At 44.9% G+C, this 19,536-nt stretch overlaps 1 protein-coding gene across 1 annotated transcript in view; it reads right to left on the reverse strand.

Annotated features, from left to right (window-relative positions):
- Window positions 1-16,001, reverse strand: part of LOC124251409 (leukocyte immunoglobulin-like receptor subfamily B member 3) — a 28,116-nt gene extending 12,115 nt beyond the window's left edge. The window contains exons 1-6 of the mRNA XM_046684175.1: window positions 15,968-16,001; window positions 15,769-15,804; window positions 15,300-15,582; window positions 14,856-15,160; window positions 14,336-14,632; window positions 13,786-14,088 (exon numbers count right to left, since the gene is read on the reverse strand). Coding sequence (XP_046540131.1) covers window positions 13,786-14,088; window positions 14,336-14,632; window positions 14,856-15,160; window positions 15,300-15,582; window positions 15,769-15,804; window positions 15,968-16,001 — 1,258 coding nt within the window. The remainder of the gene's footprint in view (window positions 1-13,785; window positions 14,089-14,335; window positions 14,633-14,855; window positions 15,161-15,299; window positions 15,583-15,768; window positions 15,805-15,967) is intronic.
- Between the last annotated feature and the right edge of the window lie 3,535 nt (window positions 16,002-19,536).

The raw sequence follows: 19,536 nt of genomic DNA on the forward strand, positions 1-19,536 counted from the left end.
AGTGAGGGCCCAAGATAGGAGGCAGGAGGGAGGTTAATGGGGAGGTGCCAGCAAGACGTCTTGAGTCGTCAACTGAACTTGACTGTGGAAGTGGATAGGGATCATGGAAAGTAGGGCTTGGGGGCAGAACTGTGGATTTTTTCATTGTATGTGAAGTAGAAGAGAGTGAAAAATTAAGGACTCTTCCACTCTCTGCCTTGCTTCACAGGAAGAGCCACTGGGCCTCTCACAGGATGGATGACCCCAAAAAGATAAGGAGGCTTTGGGGAGATGTTTATAATACTGTCAACTGACTCACAGAGGGAGCCACCACCTCCCTCCTGTCCTGGGTCTGTGGTTTTGTTTCTCCCAAACGCTTCCTCTTTCTGCCTTCCTTATTTCTATAAGCAGCAGCACTTTCTCTTCATCACTTTCCAAGAAAACCTCTGAGTCATTTATGACCCCTCACCACCTCTTGTCCCCCAGACAATAATTCTTCATCTGATACTGGGAATTCTATTTCTGTACTTTGAGCAAAAGCACTAGTTGGAGACAATTTACACATTTGTTTTTGCTGTTTTTCCATTCATCAGTTGATGGACATTTAGGCTGTTGTCACTTTTTCTCTATTGTGAACAGTTCTTCTACGAGCACGTTTGCATTAGTGTTTGTTCAAATACTTGTCTGAAGTTTTTTTATTTCCTTTTTTTTCATTGTGGTAAAAACACTTAGCTTGAGATCTACCCTCTTTACAAATTGTCATGCACAGTATGGTATTGCTAAATATAGTCACACAGCTGTAGGGCAGATACCTAGAACTTACTAAACTTGCATTACTAAAAGTGAGATGTAGATGGAGAATTTCTAGGTCAGAAGGCAAATTTGAGTCTAACTTTTTAAGGACCTGACAGACTGCTTTCCACAGTGGCTAAACCATTTCACATTCCCATAAACAAAGCATGTGGGTTCAGACTTCTCCACCCACATTCTCATCAACATGTCATTTTTTTCAAATTATGGCTCATCTGCTGCGTGTGAATTGGTATCTCATTGTGGTTTATTTGCATTTCCCTAATGACTAGGGAGTTGACCAGCTTTCATATGCTTGCTCTGCATTTATATGTCTTCTTTGTAGAAATGTCTATTCAAGCCGTTGGGCTGTTTATTTCTTTTTTGAGGAAGATTAGCCCTGAGCTAACTGCTGCCAATCCTCCTCTTTTCTCTGAGGAAGACTGGCCCTGAGCTAACATCTATGCCCATCTTCCTCTACTTTATATGTGGGACGCCTACCACAGCATGGCTTGACAAGCGATGCCATGTCCCCACCTGGGATCCGAACCAGCCAACCCCGGGCTGCTGAAGTGGAACGTGCTGGCCCCCGTTGAGCTGTTTTTTTAATTGGGTCTTTTTATTGTTGAATTAAAGATATTCTTTATATATTGTGAATATTAGGTCCTTATTAGATATATGACTTGTAATTTTTTTTTTCCAGTTTGTTTTTAAAGGTTGGCACCTGGGCTAACAACTGTTGCCAATCTTCTTTTTTTTTTTTTTCTGCTTTGTCTCTCCAAATCCCCCCAGTACATAGTTGTATATATTTTAGTTGTGAGTCCTAGCTGTGGCATGTGAGACGCAGCCTCAGCGTGGCCCACAAATGGTGCCATGTCTGTGCCCAGGATCCAAACCAGCGAAACCCTGGGCCACCAAAGTAGAACGCACTAACTTAACCACTCAGCCATGGGACCAGCCCCTTTTTTCCATTTTGTAGGTTATCTTTTACCCTCTTGATAATATTTTTTAGTGCACGTATATTTTAAATATTGATGAAACAGTTCATGTATTTGTTTTTCTTTTGCTGCATGTCCTTTCGGTATCATGTCTAAAAAATTATTGCCAAGTCTAAGTTTATGAAGATTTATTTTTTCTCTGAGAGTTTTATAATCTTAGCTCTTCAACCATTTTGTGCAAATTTTTGCATTGGCTAAGAGTCTAGCTTTCTTCTTTTGCAGGGGGACATCCAGTTTTCTCAATGCAATTTGTTGAAAAGACTATTCTTTCCCCATTGAGTGATCTTGGTACCTTCACCAATAGCCAATTGCTCATATGTATGGGTTTATCTCGTCCTTAAATTTTATTCCATGCAGCTATATGTCTGTCCTCATGCCAACACCACGCTGCTGTGATTACTGGGGATTTGTAGTAATTTTCAAAATAGGAAGTGTGAGTTCTCCAACTTTGCTCTTCTTTTTCTTTTTCAAGATTTTCTTTTTGGCCATTGTGGGTCTTTTAGAATCATCTTGAATTAGAGAAATAACTGTTTAATTTCTGCAGAGATGGCCTTTGGAATTTTCATACGTGTTTCACTGATTCTGTAGATTGCCTAGAAGAGTATTGTCATTTCTACAGGGTTAAATCTTCCAAGCCATGATCCTGGGATGTCTTTCTACTGATTTAGGTCTTTTCAAATTTCCTTCAGCAGGTTAAAAGAAAAAAAAACTCTGCAGTGTATAAATGTTGTGCTTTCTTTAATAAATTAATTTTTATGTATATTTTCTTATGGATGGTCTTAAGGATGCTCGTGGTGGCACTTAAAGTGATATATTGAAGTCCTTAGTGCCAGTACCTGGGAATGTTATTTTTTTTGGAAATAGGGCCTTTGCACATTTAATAAAGTTATGATGAAGTCATACTGAATTAGGACAGTCCCTACTCTAATATTTCAGCTGTCCTTATTAAAAGCAGAGAATAGGCACATAAAGTGAAAGTCACATGAAGGTGGGGACACATGCGGAGATGTCGGCTATGTGGAGATGGAAGCAGAGATTGGAGTTGTGTTGTCATAAGTCTAGGAGAGCCTGGAGCCAACAAAAGCTAATATAAGGCAAGGAAGGACTTTTCCCTAGAGCCTGCATAGTGAGCATGGACTTGCTGATACCTTCATTGTGGACTTCTAGTCTCCACAAATGTAATAGGATAAATTTTAATCTATCCAGTTTGTGGTAATGTTATGACAGCTCTAAGAAACTAACAGAAGGAGGAAATGTATAGTGTTTGCAAGACTGAGCTGTGGTATCTGGCATCCTGGCCTCCTTCCTGGATTTTCCACTCTCTGGCTTTGTGAGTCTGAACATCTTGCTGGATCTCAGAACCTTGACTTTCTCATCATGTAAATGTAAACGGTATTTGTAATTTCCTCATGAGATTTATGTAAGGACCAAATTATTGCTTACATTGAAAACTTCACAAAGCTGCATGTTGCCTTGCTGTCTGAATGCTATTGATCATCTTATAGAGATATTTTTATGAAACTCAGCAAGACTGTGACTCAGGTCTGACCCCTATAGTACTGTGATGGGGCCAAGTACAGATGGGTCTATGTGGGAACACAAGTCTGTGTCCAGCTAAAGAGAGAAGCAGAAAGTGAGAGAGTGAGCTATGGAGGCCCCTGATCTGTCACCACCACCTTCAGGGGCACTTTCTGTTGGGAGCATTTGCAATGCCTGCAGTCACTGTGCATGTGCAGTGACTGGGGACTGCTGTCTTGTTCTGGGATCTCATGGTGCCTGGAAATCCTAGAACTCAGAGCATAGCCATTCTCCAGACATGGATGGTCACATGCTCACTGCTGTGGAAACAAGGCCCACAAATTTGGGATCTTGGTTAAGGAAGAGCCCTGGAAGAAATGGGAGCCACTTTTCAAGGTGCTCTACATTTTTCTCTTTTCCAGAAGGACAATCTAAAGGAAGGAGCTACTCTTTGTGGAGTATCAATTATTTCAGGGCCTGCCTTTGGAGCTGTTCTTCTGTTATAACCTCTCCACCACTCAAATATCATCTCCAGTTTTGATGACAACACCAAGCCATAGTGATACTATGTCTGTTCTTCAATGTCAAACCTCTAGTAAGTTTCCATCTATGACTGGAATCAAGATCACCAAGATTACGGAGTTTGGCTTCTGCTTCACACAGCTGCCTTCCTTGAAATTACAGAGACTGTGAGTAAGAGAGGGACCAGGACCAAGAAGCTTGGAGTGAGGGTCTTGCTAGATACTCAGGAAAAGGCTTGGGTAGGAATCATTTGAGAAGCTTCAAGATAGAACGGACAAGAGCTTAGAGCCAGACCTCTTTGTAAATAGGTGGTTGCCCCAATCTAGTGTGTTACAGGCAAATTACTTCATGAGACTGAGATGATCTTTACAAAGGAGGAGATGACCTCTACCTAACAGTTAAGTGGTGAAGACTCAGTGATGGGATGTGTGCAGCACTCAGCCCAAGTTCCAGCAACCAGGAAGCTCTCAGAAAATTCCAGTCAGTACCACAATGTGCAATCACTGGATTGCCTGTTGCTCCATACAGAGCTGGCTTCATGGGTGGTGAGCTGTGTGATCAGACAGGACTCCAAGCTGAGTTAATGCTCTGCTGTCATCGTCTTGAAATATGAACATCAGGCCCTGAGTTTTCATTTTGCTCTGTGCACCCAAATTGTGTATCCCATCCTATGTCCATGATTTTGTTTTTGCTTTTGATTGGCTCATTTTAGTAGTTACCTTATTATGTCTCAGCTGAGTGGAATGGAAGACTGGGAAAACTTGGTCTAGAGAACTGAGAGAGGGACCAAATTTACAAAAACGAAAGAGGAAGGCAGAGGGATGGATGCTGGCTTGCTTTACTACAGGTTGCACTAAGTGTGCCTGTGTGCATGTGAAATAAATAAAACTTTTTCTCCCTGTATTTTTATTTACCATCTATTCACACCTCCATTCTGTCAAAGTATATCTACAAGAGTCAACTACATTTCATACAATGTACCAAGCATGAAAACTAAAATATGTGTGTAACTCACAGGGATCTTGTTCTCTGATCCCTACTAGTCTTGGGATGTGATGGCCATAAAGTAATTAATTATAAAGGTTATGTAAGTATACACAATGCCATGTGCTACGTGGAATAAATCCTTGGAGACTGGGGATTAGATAACAGAGTATCATAACTCATTTGAGCATCATAGAAGGTTGACCCCAAGGAGGTGAAGTGAGAGGATAGAGCTGAGAGATGTAAAGTCTTAGCTGAAGTGGGTGGGAGTGTTTAGAATTCTGGGAAAAAGAAAGCAGGTAGGTAAAGATCCCCATTTGACAGGGATCATGGCTACTGTGTGCCATGAGGACTGTGTTGTCCTAGAATTAGGTCTGGGCTGATTTCTCTGAGGTCCACACCACTTCCACTCCAGAAAATATAGGGGGAGCATGTGAAGACCCAAGCACTGCCCCGGCCCAGCTTGTCTTGTTCAGTGAAGATGAGGGAAGCATACAGAATCATACAGAATGTATTCATAGAACACGGCACATGACAACTTCTGACAGATGTTTTCTGTAGGAAAGGAGAGCTGTTTCTATACCATTACCTTTATCTGCTTCCCCCTCAGCAGGGTCCAAAAAAAGACCAGGCATCTTGATTATGCTTCAATCTTGGTCACCCCCATGAGTATGACTCCAAACCAATGTCTGATGTGGTTGAATCCCATCCCTGAAATCACCCCAGTCTACATAAGGGGGCTCCACCCCAATTGAGAATCTTGGTTCATGATAGAATCAGAAACTCAAAAGAATTCTTTTTAAATTCTTAAGTGCATATTTTCTGCTTTTGGCCAAAATATTTGTTTAGAGGCCCAGCTTCTCACCTGGAATGCCCCTCATTGTCTGCTTGCACTGAGATGAGTGTGATCAGGCTGTTGGAAGTCATGCTTGAGGAAAACACAATGACAATTTGTGAAGTGTTTGCTATAACTGATCTAAAGCTACTTTGTTAGGAATTAGCACTAGTAGGATGTGGCTGTCATCCAACTAACTAAATTGTATGGCAAATAAAGATAGTTTATAGAATAGAAGAGCACTATCTATCAGTAATGACAAGTAGACTTATGAGTCATCAAATGAAAGTCAAGAAAAGATTGCCGGTATTCCAGAAGAGTCTGTGGTTTCCATCTTGAACAAAACCATCTAACATTGCCTTATTTGCAAACACTATCATGGATTTCACAGAATTCTTTTCTTTCCTTTGTAGGATTTATCTTAGGTATACATTCATAAATAATATGTGATGCCTGCTTTTAAACTTTAGGTGTATGGGACTGTCTTAAGCAAATAGTTTTTACAATCTTCTTACATTTATTTACTACCATGTTTGAAGACGGATATACACGACCATTTGGATATTTAGTTTGTGCATTTTCTTTGGCATTTAATATTTGATTTTCTAGATAGAACACCAAATTTTCTCTTCTCGTTTTTGGTGCACGTAATTTCAAAATGATTTTGGTTAATAGGGAAAACTCTCCTGTCAATGTCCTTGTGAAAGGATCCTGCTGCATATGTACACATTTTCTACAGGTACATGCTTAAGTATCAACATCATTAACTATCAGGGAAATGCAAATCAAAACTACAACGAGGTATCACCTCACTCCGGTCAGAATGGCTATAATTAACAAGACAGGAAACAACAAATGTTGGAGAGGATGTGGAGAGAAGGGAACCCTTGCTCACTGCTGGTGGCAGTGCAAACTGGTGCAGCCACTATGGAAAGCAGTTTGGAGTATCCTCAGAAAATTAAGGATAGATCTACCAGATGATCCAGCTATTCCACTGCTGGGTATTTATCCAAAGAAGTTGAAAACACAAAGGCATAAAGATACTTGCACCCCTATGTTCATTGTGGCATTATACACAATAGCCAAGACTTGGAAGCAACCTAGGTGCCCACCAAGGGACGAATGGATAAAGAAGATGTGGTATTTATACACGATGGACTACTACTCAGCCATAAGAAATGATGAAATCCGGCCATTTGTGACAACATGGATGGACCTTGAGGGTATTATGCTGAGTGAAATAAGTCAGAGGGAGAAAGTCAAATACCATACGATCTCACTCATAAGTAGAAGATAAAAATGACAAAAAAACCCCCACATAGCATTGGAGGTTGGACTGGTGGTTACCTTTGGGGAAGAGGGGAGGAGGGAGGGCAAAAGGGGTGATTAGGGTCACATGTGAGGAGATGCACTATAACTAGTGTTCGGGTGGTGAACATGATGTAATGTATACAGAATTTGAATTATGATACCATCCGAAAAAAATAAAAATTAAAAAAAAATAAAGTTAGGTGTGTATATCGTAATATCTAGCACAGCCATGTAGACAGCATTCAATGAAGTATATTTAAAACACTAAAGGAGAAACTAAAATGAAATACTAAAAATGTTTTTTAAAGTGAAGAAAAGGGATGAAAGGGAAAATAGAACAAACAATAGAGTAGAGAAACATAAAAAAATAAAGAGAAATAGTAAACTTAACAATCTGTTAGTAATTACATCACATATAAATGACCTAAACGGAGAAATTAAAAGACAGAGATTGTAAGATTGTTTTAAGGAAAACAACTACAAACAAGACACTATCATATGCAGTCCAGAAAAAGTTCACTTCTAATGTAATATAGTAAATAGGTTAAAGGTAAAAGAATAAACAATGTGGGTGACCCTGAGAAATTATGCTATGTGAAATAAACCAGACAGCAAAGGTCCCATGTTGTGTGATTTCACTTCTATGAATTGCCTTGATTAACCAAATCCCTAGAGACAGGAAGTAAGTAGAAGAGAGGTCACCAGGGGCTGGTGGTCAGGGGACATAGGGAGTTCTAGTTTAATGGGTACAGAACCCCAGTTTGGGATAATGGAAATGCTCTGGAAATGGATAGTGGTGATTTCTGCGCAACATGGGAAATTGTTTAATGCTACTGAACTGTACACTTTAATAATCATCAAAATTGTAAATTTTATGTTGTGTATATTTTGGCGGGTTAACAAAGCAGAAAGATTATAAATGTACTATACAAACACTAACCTAAAGAAAATTTAAGTGGCTATGTTATTTTCTCATTGCTGCTGTGACAAATTACCACATTCTGAATGGTTTAAAACAACAAAGATTTATTACCTTACCATTCTGGAGGTCAGAAGTATCAAATCAGGCTCACTGATATGAAGGCAAGGAATAGGAAGACATGCATCTACTTCATCTTGCTCCAGAACTGGAAATCTGAAATGCTATTGACTTCTATATATTGGCCTTGAATCCAGTGATATAGGAAAATTTCTTTTAACTTTGAGTAATACATCTTTATACTATTTTTGATTGGATTTTCTATGCACACAACTGTGTATTCTCTGAGCAGTATAATATTATTCTTACCCATTTCAGTGGTTATCACTTTGATTTGTTTTATTTAATTGGTTGGTTCCTCCAGCGCCATCTGAATAGATGTGCTCATAGGGAACACTTGGATGATTCCCATTCACAGGGGGAGACTGGCATGAAATTGTTTTTAATATTGTTAGTATATTTTTCCACAAGTTCGAGTCCTCACAATTAAAAGTGATGTCTAGCGCTGAGTTTTAAAAAGGTCTTTGTAACTTGTAGGAAACTCTCTTATTTCTGATGACTTTTTATTTTGATTGCGACTTGCTGGTCTGTTTTATCAGAAGCTTGCCTGCATCTGTCAAATGATCCCTTTTTAAAAAAAACTTATTCTGCTAATGTGTTGCATTATACTGAAGGAGTTTTTGAATTTTAAGCTACTCTATCTTTCCAAAACCCCCTCCCCCCACAAAACCTCAGTGCGGTCATAATGTAATAACTTTTTTTGTTTTTGAGGAAGAGTAGCCCTGAGCTAACTCATGCCAGTCCTCCTCTTTTTGCTGAGGAAGACTGGCCCTGAGCTAATGTCCATGCCCGTCTTCCTCTACTTTATATGTGGGACGCCTACCACAGCACGGCTTTTGCCAAGTGGTGCCATGTCCACACCCGGGATCCCAACCGGCGAATCCCGGTTCTTTTTATATTCTTAGGAAAATTTAGTGTAGGTTTTGGGGGTGTGTGCGTGTTTGTCATAGCTGGATAAATGTTTGGAAGAAAGCACAGATGAAGCCTTCTGAACTGCTACACTAATACAGTGAAAATGATTACCACCACAGCACTAGGTAGCACCTGCACCTGCTCACTTTGCAGCCAGATCTTTTTTGTTAGTGAGAACATTGAAGATCTACTGTCTTAACAACATTAAAAAATATGACACAGTCTGATTAGCTATAACCACCATGCTGTGCGTACGATCACCAGGACTCATTAATCTTACAATTGGTAGTTTGTGCCCTTTGACCAACATCTCCCCATTTCCCCTAACCCCCAACCCCTGGTAACCACCATTCTATGCTCTATTTCTCTCTGACCTTTTTAGATTCCATATAGCTCAATTGTGGGATAATTTTCAATTACAGTGTCAATGAATTTAATGCATATATAAGTTGTACCTATGTTTTATTTATTCTTTTGTCCATTTAGTAAATTTTACCTTTGAAGATGTCCATTTTATCTACATTTTCCAATATACTGGCATCGAATTGCTTTTAATGTTCTGTTACTACCTTTTTAAAAGTCTATTGGATTTGTAGTGCTGTCTGAAATTTCATTCCTCAGATTAGAAATGTGTGCCTTCTCCTTTTTTTTTCTTGGTTATTTTGACTAGATCTTATAAGTTTGGCTAATGTTTTCAAGATGGAACTTTTTTGGCTTTATTGTTTTTTCTGTTTTTTGTTTGTCCTCGTTAGTAGCTAGTCATCTTATCATTTCTCTCCTTCTACATTCATTTAGATTCATCTGGAGTTCTTTCTCTAAATTTTGATATAATACCTTAGATCAATGATTTTTAGGCTTTTCTTTTCTAATATAAGCATCCATCATTTTTAATTTTCCAACTTCATAGGTTTGATATGTAATATTTACATTATAATATTTTTTAAAACCCTCTCTCACTTTGGTTTGGGATTTCTCATTTCACTCATGGATTACAGAAATGTCTCTTGCTTCATTTCCAAAATGTGGGAATATCAGCTTTCAGACAGCAGAATCAGGTCACTCTCAAGGAGTCTCAGAAGCTCCTGGTGTCCACGTTAGGAGTCCAGGTAGGATGGGGGTCATTAGGAGGTGTTCACTGCAGGCAGCTCCTGTGTCTTCTGGGGTCCCTGCAGTCTCCCTCCGAGGAGTTGTCTCCCGTCCGAGGGTCAAGTGGTTCAGCTGGGCATAGATCACGTCCTGGGGGACATCAGACGCAGCAGCCTGGAGCAAGGGAGAGTCGGGGTATAGTTATGTGGTTGGGGTGGGGGCAGCCTGGGATCCAGGAGAGGATGGGACCCATCTGTCTGTCCATCTGCCTGTCTTTTACTTCTGGTGATTCCTCTGACACGGGGGAAGGAGAGGTGGCTACCCCCTGTCTGACTCTTGATCTGGAGTGGCTCACTTGGGTGTTCTTCATTTCCTGAGGGCCCTGATAGAAGGAGACAGAGGGACAGAAACAGTGTCTCCTGGATCCCAGTGCTGACCTCCTCCAGTAAATTGTCCACACTGTAACACAGTGAAGTCACTTCCTTAATGGAATCTTCAGGGACTTCCTAACCTTGGACATCTGAATGCTTTCTGAGTTCAGATTCTTATCCCAACATGCTATCTCCCACGCACTTGGCTGGTGCCACACAGCCCATTTTCCTGAAAAAGCATGTTGCTACCTCAGGATCGTTGCACTTGCTGTTTCCTCTTCCCCCACCGTGCACTCTATCCCCTTTTCTTACTTTATTTTCCTTAACAGCACTTTGCACTACAGGATGCTACCTGCATATTTGCATGTTGTCTCTCACCCACAAGGTGAGCTAAGGAGTGTGGAGAAAGTTTTTCTCACTGCTGTACCTGCAGCACAAGAATGGAGCCGGTTAAACAGTGAGCTCCTTGTGTACACTGTTGGGTGAATGAATGAAGGGGAGCCTAGGGAACTTGTGGGTCATTCACTAATTCATATATCCTCTTGAGACCTGGGGATGAGTCCAACAACCAGAAGATCAGATAGAGGAAGAGGAATCAGGAAAGGGGACCATGTAGTCACAGAAAACAAAAGTGAAGTCACAGCAGGATGCCCCAGGTGCCCGAGAGGAGAGGTCAGTGTGGGACGCTGCTGAGAGCTGGGTGATACGGGGACAGCCAAGTGTCCATTGGATGAAGTTTGACAACAGGAAGGTCCCTGGTGGCCTGGACAGGGCAGGGGTCTCACCTGAGGGTGCAGCTCCACCCCCTCCTCAGGCTGTGTGCTCTTCACGGCAGCATCTGCTGGGGCAGAACAGGGAGTGTGTCTCTTGTCAGGATTCCCTGAGGTCTCTCAGGGCTGCAGCCCCCTCTGCTCCCAGATGGGCCACTGAAGTCCACGGGTGAGGAGATGGCCGAGATCACTCAGGGGATTTCAGTCCTTCTCACCCCAAATCCTGAGATTCTCCTAGCCTATCCCCTCATGGCCTACTGAAATCTCTGTGCCCACCCCCAGGGCAGACCCTCCTCTTCCTCTCGCAGAGGGTCTCTTCCTGGGTGTCAGCAGCTGGGCTGGAGCTGGGGGAGGAGATGGGAGTGTTAAAGACAGAGATGGGGCTGAGGGTGGGGTGTGAGTCTGGGGTCTTCGGGGTGATAATGACCTGATGAACAGGCCTCTGTCCTTGGGCTCTGGGTTTGCAGCCCCCACAAGAATTTGGAGACCAGCCTGTCTCTGGGCAGAGTCAAGACAGACAGAGTCTCAGCCCTGGGAGGTTATGACCACCCACCCTCCACATGTGATTTGGGAGAAAAGAAGGAAAACTTAACAGAGACTTGTGTGTATGTTTCAATATTTCATGAGATTGAAAAGATGAAAATACCTTAATGTGTATACCTGTGCTGAAATGAAGTGTTTTGTTTTGGATTTCTGATTTGAGATTCTGGAAAAGTCTTTCTAGGCTGGACTTCCCATCTATTTGGTTTCCCACTGGCTGGTGCCCTAAGCCCCCCTCCTCCTGTGACCTGGGTCTCCTTGTTCCCTACTCACCTGATGTCCTGCATTTGCCCTGTCGTCGATGTCGGATGAGGAGGAGAAGGAAGAGGAAGAGAAGCAGGACGAAGGCCACAGAGATCCCGATCAGAACGTTCTGGTACGGTTTGAGACCTTGGGCACATGTGATGTCATGATTGAGCCACTGCTGCCATTTACTTGAGCACCTAATATGTGTCAGACATGTGCTGTGGTCTCTGCATTCATCTCCTCCAACTCACAACAATCTCACAACATATGATTTCCATCCCCACCCGCCCATTTCCCAGAGAAGGAAACTGAGGCACAGAGAGGCAAATCATCTGCCCAAGTCACCCAGCCTGAAGTGGGAAAGCTGAAACTCGAACACAGAGCTGTGGGTTCCCTGTGCTCTCATCATGCTGCCCCCAGGTGACCACCAGCCTCTTGTTCCCGGGCTCCTCATCGGTAGACAGGGCCTGTCCCAGTGTATCATATGCAGCTGAACATTCTTCCTTATCAACTCCCTGTCCCCCACACACCAAGGATCTGGGGGAGGGTGGGCTGCCTGAGGTGGACTTTGCATCTCTCCAGGGATCTGTCCCCCACTGTGCAGGGCCATGAAGCTCCATGGGAAGGTCTGGGCTGGGATGGGAGCTCTACCCTTCCTGAGCTCTGTAATGCCTGGGCCCCTCATTTAACCTAATGTCACCGCAGGCCTGTGAGCAGGATGGGAGCTTTAAACAGGAAGAAGTGAGCCTCAAAGAAGAGAAATGAGCTGCTCAGGGCCCCAGGGAGGGAGCTGCCAAACTGGATACTGACCCGGTGGAGCTGACTTCCTCCCTTGCTCTTTCCACTCCAGCTGAGCACCCTGAGCTGAAGGGAAAGGACCTGAACACCATGGACCCTTGTCCAGCCCCTCCCTCCTCTGTAAAATGTCGCCATCACTGCTGCAGAAGGGACAAGCCCCCATAAAATCACGTGCTGGGGGGCTTCCCTGTGAGGCTTCCTCTCCCAGGAGATCAGAGCCATAGTCAGAACTGACAGGGAGTCTAAGCTCTGGGTCACAATTCTCTCCTTTACACTTGGAGAAACTGAGGCCCAGACAGGGGAGGTATGTTTAAGCCAGAGTCTCCTGATGTCTTAACTCAGCCCTCGCCCCCATGGGCCCACCCACCACTCCCCACAGAGTCCATCTCTTACCCTTCCACAGGCCTGACTCCGTTGTGGAGAGTCGGTCCTCAGAGCCTCCTGGGGGTCAGGATAGGGGTGAGGGGGGCACTTCTCTCCATTTCACAAGGCTGAGCCTCTCCCAGGCTGAGACCCAACATCTCCCTCTGCCATGACCACCCCACCCACCATCCACCAGCCTCACAGCCCTGGAGCCCTGTGGACCCCCCATCTCTGCCCGACTCCCAGCCCCCTGGAGACAAGCTGTGCTGAGAGAGGAACTAGGAGTCAGATCAGCTGAGTCTCGAGAGACAGGCCTGGAGAAACTGTGAGCTCTCTGGACAGACGCCCCTGTGACTCACCAGCCATTAAGTTGTGTTCTGTGGGTGGGGAGGTGGGATCCCCAGAGTGTCCTGAGAGAACGGACGAGAGGAGATGAGGGGCTGGAGCTTCCCCCAGAGACCCCATCTCTGCTCACACAATTATCCTTCCTCTGCCCTGTGGTCCCCAAGTCTCTCCCTCCACCCACATGGAGGATTCTGGTGATGGTGTCGTGGGAAGGGGCCGGCATGGGAGGGCCCGGTTTTCCTCCTATACTTTGAGGGACAGATCCCTCTCTGGGTGACCCTCCCTTGGGGCCCCCTCATTCCCATCCCACCCCAGAGTTCTCTCGGGGACAAGGCCCTGAGCTGAGTGACTGAGAAAGAACGGATTCGGCGCCTCTCACCTGAGACCATGAGTTCCAGGGGGTCACTGGGGTGTGACAACTCGTAGGGGGAGGTATTGCATGAGCTGTAACACCTGTACATCCCCGCATGTGCTGAGGTTGCAGGACTCATGGAGAACTGCGCCTGGTACTGCTGAGCTTGGTACTTTGATCTAAGACGCAGGGGGGGAGCCGTTGCCCCCTCCTTGGACAGAAGGAAAGTGTCCCTCCGGCTCTGTGTCTGACACAGCAGGGTCACATTCTCTCCTGAGGCCACTGTGGGGCCTGGTAGCACCGAGAGGGCAGGTGTGTCATCGAGTAGTCCTAGAGAGAGGAAAGGCGAGTGAGGGGCTGTATCCTATTCTGGACTGAGAGTCCCCAGGCGTCTCTCTGAGGAAACTCATCTCCATCTGTCTTTTTTTTCTCTTAGTCTCTCCCTGCCCATCCCATCTCTCTGTCTCCCTCCCTCCCTGGGAACCCCACATCCCTCTTTCCAGCATCACCATGTGGGGTTCCCCTGGCAGGGTCTGTGCAGAGTCTGGGTCCCTGACTGAAGCCATTGGCTCCTCACCTGCCACCAGGATGTCCAGGGGGTCGCTGGGGGCTGACCAGTTGGAGGAGAGCTTGTGTCGACCGTAGCATCTGTACTGGCCCCCATGGGACCAGATCACATGACCCAGGGGGAAATCACCCTGAGAGCGTCTGGTCTGGAGCTGTTGGCCGAGGGGCTGAGGGAGGTCATGTCCCCCCTCCTTGGACAGAGCGAATCTGTCATAGCAGACATCAGAGAGACACTGGAGTGTTAACTTCTGTCCAGAGGTCACGATAGGGCCCTGCTGGCTCAGGAGGGAGGGCTTCCCAGACACACCTGAGAGAAAGACCTAATGTAGATTGTAAGGGATGATTCCTCCCATAAATCCCCTTTTCCATTCTGGATCCCAGGTCTCACTGTCTCTCACCTTCTGTGTCTCTGCTCCAGGTGACACCCCTCGCTGTCCTCACCCCACCCTCTCATCTGGGGCTCTCCTGGCAGTATAGACCCCTGTCTGTTGCCTTAAAATATGGATGGGGCAAGGGTAGGACGTCCTTACCTGGAACCAGTAGCTCCATGGGGTCACTGGGTTCTGAGCACACCTGGGGAGTGAACCTGTAACAGCCATAGCATCTGAACGTCCACCTGTGACTGGGGGTGACAGGGCCCACAGGGAACAGGGCCTGGAACTGCTCCCTGAGGGGTCGCTGTGAGTCCAGGGTCCAGAAGGGCTTGTGTCCTCCTTCCTCAATCAGAATGAACCTGTCAAATCTCAGCCATGAGCCACAATGGAGGGTGACGTTCCCTCCTGAGGTCACCAAAGGGCTCGGCAGGGCTGAGAGGGAGGGTTTTCTGTAGAATCCTAGGAGAGGAGGAGGCAGTGTGTTAAATGGGGCTCACAGCTCCCTCATATCCCCCACGGCTGGGTTGTGAGAGGGAACAAACCCCTGAGAGCAGACCCCCTTCCTGAGCTGAGGCTGGGACCCAGAGTGTGCTCTCATCTGTCAGCACCAGCTCCAGGGGGTCGCTGTGCTCTGACCAGCCAGTAGGGCTGAGATAGTAACAGCGATGTCTCCCTGCATGTTGTTCCTCCATGTGTGGGATGGAGAACCTGACCTTGGCCTTGGGCTTCACTGGTTGTTGTCTGTCCCAGGGCGCTGAGCTTCCCTCTCCATACACTAGATACTCCTTGGCCTCCAGGGTTCCCTGACACCAAATGGCCACGGGCTTCCCCCGAGAGATCAGAGAGCCTGGCTCAGCCAAGATGGTGGGTTTAGGGAGGGTCCCTGGAGGGAAATCAGAAGCTGGGTCACTACACATTCCCCACCATCAGTTCCCTGGCTCTCACAAGACTCTTCCAGCCATCCCACATCTCTCAGCCCCAAACCGCTGTTCTCCATCCCCAGTATCCGGAAGTTGTCCCTTGTCCCCAGTGAGGAGCTGGGATCTGGGACACCCGGGAACAGACTCACCTGCCTGCTCTGAGGTCCTCAGTCCCACACTCAGCCCTGGAAGAGAGTTTCCTGTTAGAGATTTACCCCTGAATCCTGAGCAAATCCTCTTCTCCCCATAAGTCTCCTGATTCCTGGGGTCTCCTGACAGATCAGGGCCTGGCTGTGAGGTGGGGTCCCTCCCAGACTAGGGCTTGTTCTCGCCCTCCTGAAATCTCACCAAGGCAGAGCAGGAATGTGAGCGTGGGGGACATGATGTCTTCTGCCGGTTCCTCTGGCTGTGCTGGTGGAGACCTGGGTACCCGGAAGAAAAGACAGTCACGGGGTTGTCATGTCAGCAGCCCTAGAAGAAGAGGATATACCCCTCCCAAACACTGGGGCTGAGTTTGTACCAGGCTCTCTGGAGACATTTTAAATAGAAATAGTGTCTCCCCTGACCCCCATTTTCTGCCTGATCTGCATTCATCTCACGAATGGACCTGACTTTGCAGCAAATAGATCCAGTGTCTTCCTGAGATGCCCCTTCCAGGTAAGGGTGACCTAGGGCATGCCATTCCTTGTTAGATCCTCCCCCATGGGGTCTCCTTCATCCTCAGCTCATCCATAAGCACATCCCTGTGGGGTCCTCACCATAGACAGTGGTCATCCAGGCCCTGGAGATGCTCTAGGGAACACGCAGTTTCCTGGTGCCTGCAGAGCTCAGATCAGCAGAGACACACGCTCAACATCTAACTGTACAGTTCAGGTCGAGGCCATTGGGAAAATGAGCACAAAGGAAACATACAGGGAAATAAGGGGAGGAAACATCACTCCTTTCCTGGCCCCAGAGTGTGGGCATTCTTTCTATCACAGCTCAATTCATGGACTTCCTTTGTTTCTTCCAAAAACGTCCACACCCATCTTGCTGGAAACAAACCTCTGAGTCATTCTTGCCTCCTCAATCCCCTTGTTCCCTTGGACAAAATCTCCTCCTCATCCTGGGGTCCTGTCCTTATCTTCAGGGGTCAATGAGTGCGTTAGCGCTATGATTTGGGGGACAAAGATGATTTTTATTTAAATATTCATGCAACATGCACTGGCCATATGAACTTGACATTAATTTCCAATCTCTGAGCCTTGGTTTCATCATTGACAGTATGTTCTCATGAAACCCCCTCAGCAAATTGGTTGTGGAGCCAATGTTACTGGGTTCATGGGAGGGATAAAACAACTCCCAGGTCGGGTTAAGACAAGAGTGAGTTGGGCCATGAAGGAATCGTGGGGTAAGACTCCATAGTCAAGTGGATTATTGCCGTGCCCACCCCAGAGCTCCTGTCTGCTCCTAACACTGATAAATGTAACTTAAAATATTTCTGAAATATGTAGCCACATACATTTTCCAAAAATATAAACAGCATTCCTAAGATGGAGAGGGAATCACAGGAAAGAATAGAGAAAAAAGGTGAGTGGCCACCGGTGACTGGGGCCATCAAGGGGTCCTAGGGAGAGAGAACCTCCAGGTCCTCACAGGAAGGGAGGGATCAGGGGTCCAGGTGAAGGCTGGAAGCTGTGGCTCCCCTCCCTGTGTTTCTGGGCAGGAGCTGGAATATGTCCCCACTGCCCCAAGCCCACGGTCAGCACCAAGCAACCTCCTCTGTGTGGGCTGAAACAGATGGAATCCAGCGTTGTCAGCCATGGTGTGTGTCCCACATGTGAGTGTGAGGTGCCCATTGGACCATCCCTCATGGCAAAAACCTTAGTAGGTGCTAAGTTTGACAGAGTGAACATCTTGGGGCTGGAACAGCTGGAACAGTCCCCCCCTTGTCAGCTTGACCCCCAGGTCGGCCCTGGGAAAACCTTCTCTGGAAGATCAGGTGTGTGGGAGCAGAGACTTCCAACAAGAATGGAGAGTCGAGGATCATCCCAATCATGAGGAACATGCTATGGTCAACGAGCTACTGATTAATGGTGATTACAGCCTGCAAGGAATAGACTCAATAGGAAAATATGAGAGTAATTTCAAGTGTGTTTAAATATATGAAAAATAAAGAGAGAAATGGATTTTTTGATGCAAAGGTATGGAATACTTTTATAGAATAGGCTACTATTTTAATGAGTTAGAAATTTTAGAGATGAAACATTCAGTAGAATGAAGACAATAAAAAATTTCATCCCTCAAGGACAAGACAACTGAAGACCCATTATGAAAGCAGAACACAAAAATGAGGAAATTTTCCGGAATGCAGTGCAGACAGACCACAAAATGAATTTAAGATTCCTGGGCAATAGAATGAGGAGGGCCAATGTCATATCTATTGTAAGCGTCAGAGGAAAGAAGGGAGAATGGAGTCTATCAAGAGCTCATGAGATGAGGAGTTAACTTTTTACAGAAACAAGGAAAGACTCTGTGCCATGAGGCATACAATTAAAAATGACATCTGTGTTCTGACCCCTCATGGTAAATGGAGAAATTGAAGGGTAAATTAAAAACATATATCTTACACTGAATTGTACACTTTTAAATGGTCAATTTTATTTTATGTGAATTTCACCTCAAAAAAAATGGAAGAGAACTTGCCTGGGACCCTACGAAAAGTCCTAAAATTACTTCCTAGAGAAAATGCAAATAACCATCAATAGAAGGACAAGCTCTTGGGACCGACCTCCCCGGACAAAAAGAGATGCCAGAAGAGATGGGAGAAATACTTTCCAGGAACTAGGAGTCTGTGAAGAATTGTATATGTATGGAGCCAAATTATTTTTAAGGGACAAAGGAGAAAGGGTCAGCAGGGGCAAGTCCCTAAACAAGAGGAGATTCTGACCTGAATCTCACAGGTTAAACCCACCACGTGGGGCCATGTTTTTCTGAGATATAAGAAGAGTTTGGGGGGGATGGGTCCTTGTCCGTCAGATGCATTTTCTTCTTGTAGTTGAATCCTACACTTTATTTGAAATAAGAAAATGTTTCCAACTAACTTGTAAAAGAGAACAAGAGTGAAAGAAGGCATTTCCAGATCTTCAAGTGCTTAGATATTTTGCTATTTTCCCACTCAGTGAAAGGAATACTAAGTGATGTGATTCAGTTAGGAGAACAAAGAACCCAAAATGGAGAAAGAGAGATGCAATGGTGAGGGCAAAAATGACAAAAAGAAGAAAAATTATACAAACACACATGCACACAATGCACACACATGTGCCCACACACATGTGCACATACACACATGTATTTATATCTATGAGTACTCAGAGTTCAGGTAAAGTGCAGTTAGAACATTATCTTCTGTAGGGGAAGATGGTAATAAATAATTGATCAGAAATAACATTGTAAATATATATATTAATAATGAGAATAACTTCTTAGATATGGAAGAACTTCCAAAATCTTTGGTGTAATTACATGAAACAATTTTTTCTACTTTATTAAGGTGTAATTGACAAAGAAAAATGGTTTATTTTTAAGATACAAAATGTGATGTTTTGATATAAGTAGACATTGTGAAATAATCAAGCTAATTACCACATCCATCACCTTATGGAGCTACCATTTTTTTGCGTGTGTGGTGACAACACTTAAGATCTACCCTTTAAGCGAATTTCAATGACAAAATAGAGTCTTGCTAACTGTAGTCACATGGCTGTACTTTAGATCCCCAGAACTCATTCATCTGCAAAAGTGACACTTGCATCTCTCCATATCCCCCTTGTTCCCAGCCCCTGGCAACCACAATTCTACTCTGTTTCTATGGGTTTGACTATTTTAGACTACACTTGTAAGTGAAAGTATGCTTAATTTGTCTTTGTCTTGCTTAT

The sequence above is a fragment of the Equus quagga genome, chromosome 13 (assembly GCF_021613505.1).
Source record: "Equus quagga isolate Etosha38 chromosome 13, UCLA_HA_Equagga_1.0, whole genome shotgun sequence".
Lineage (NCBI taxonomy): Eukaryota > Metazoa > Chordata > Mammalia > Perissodactyla > Equidae > Equus > Equus quagga.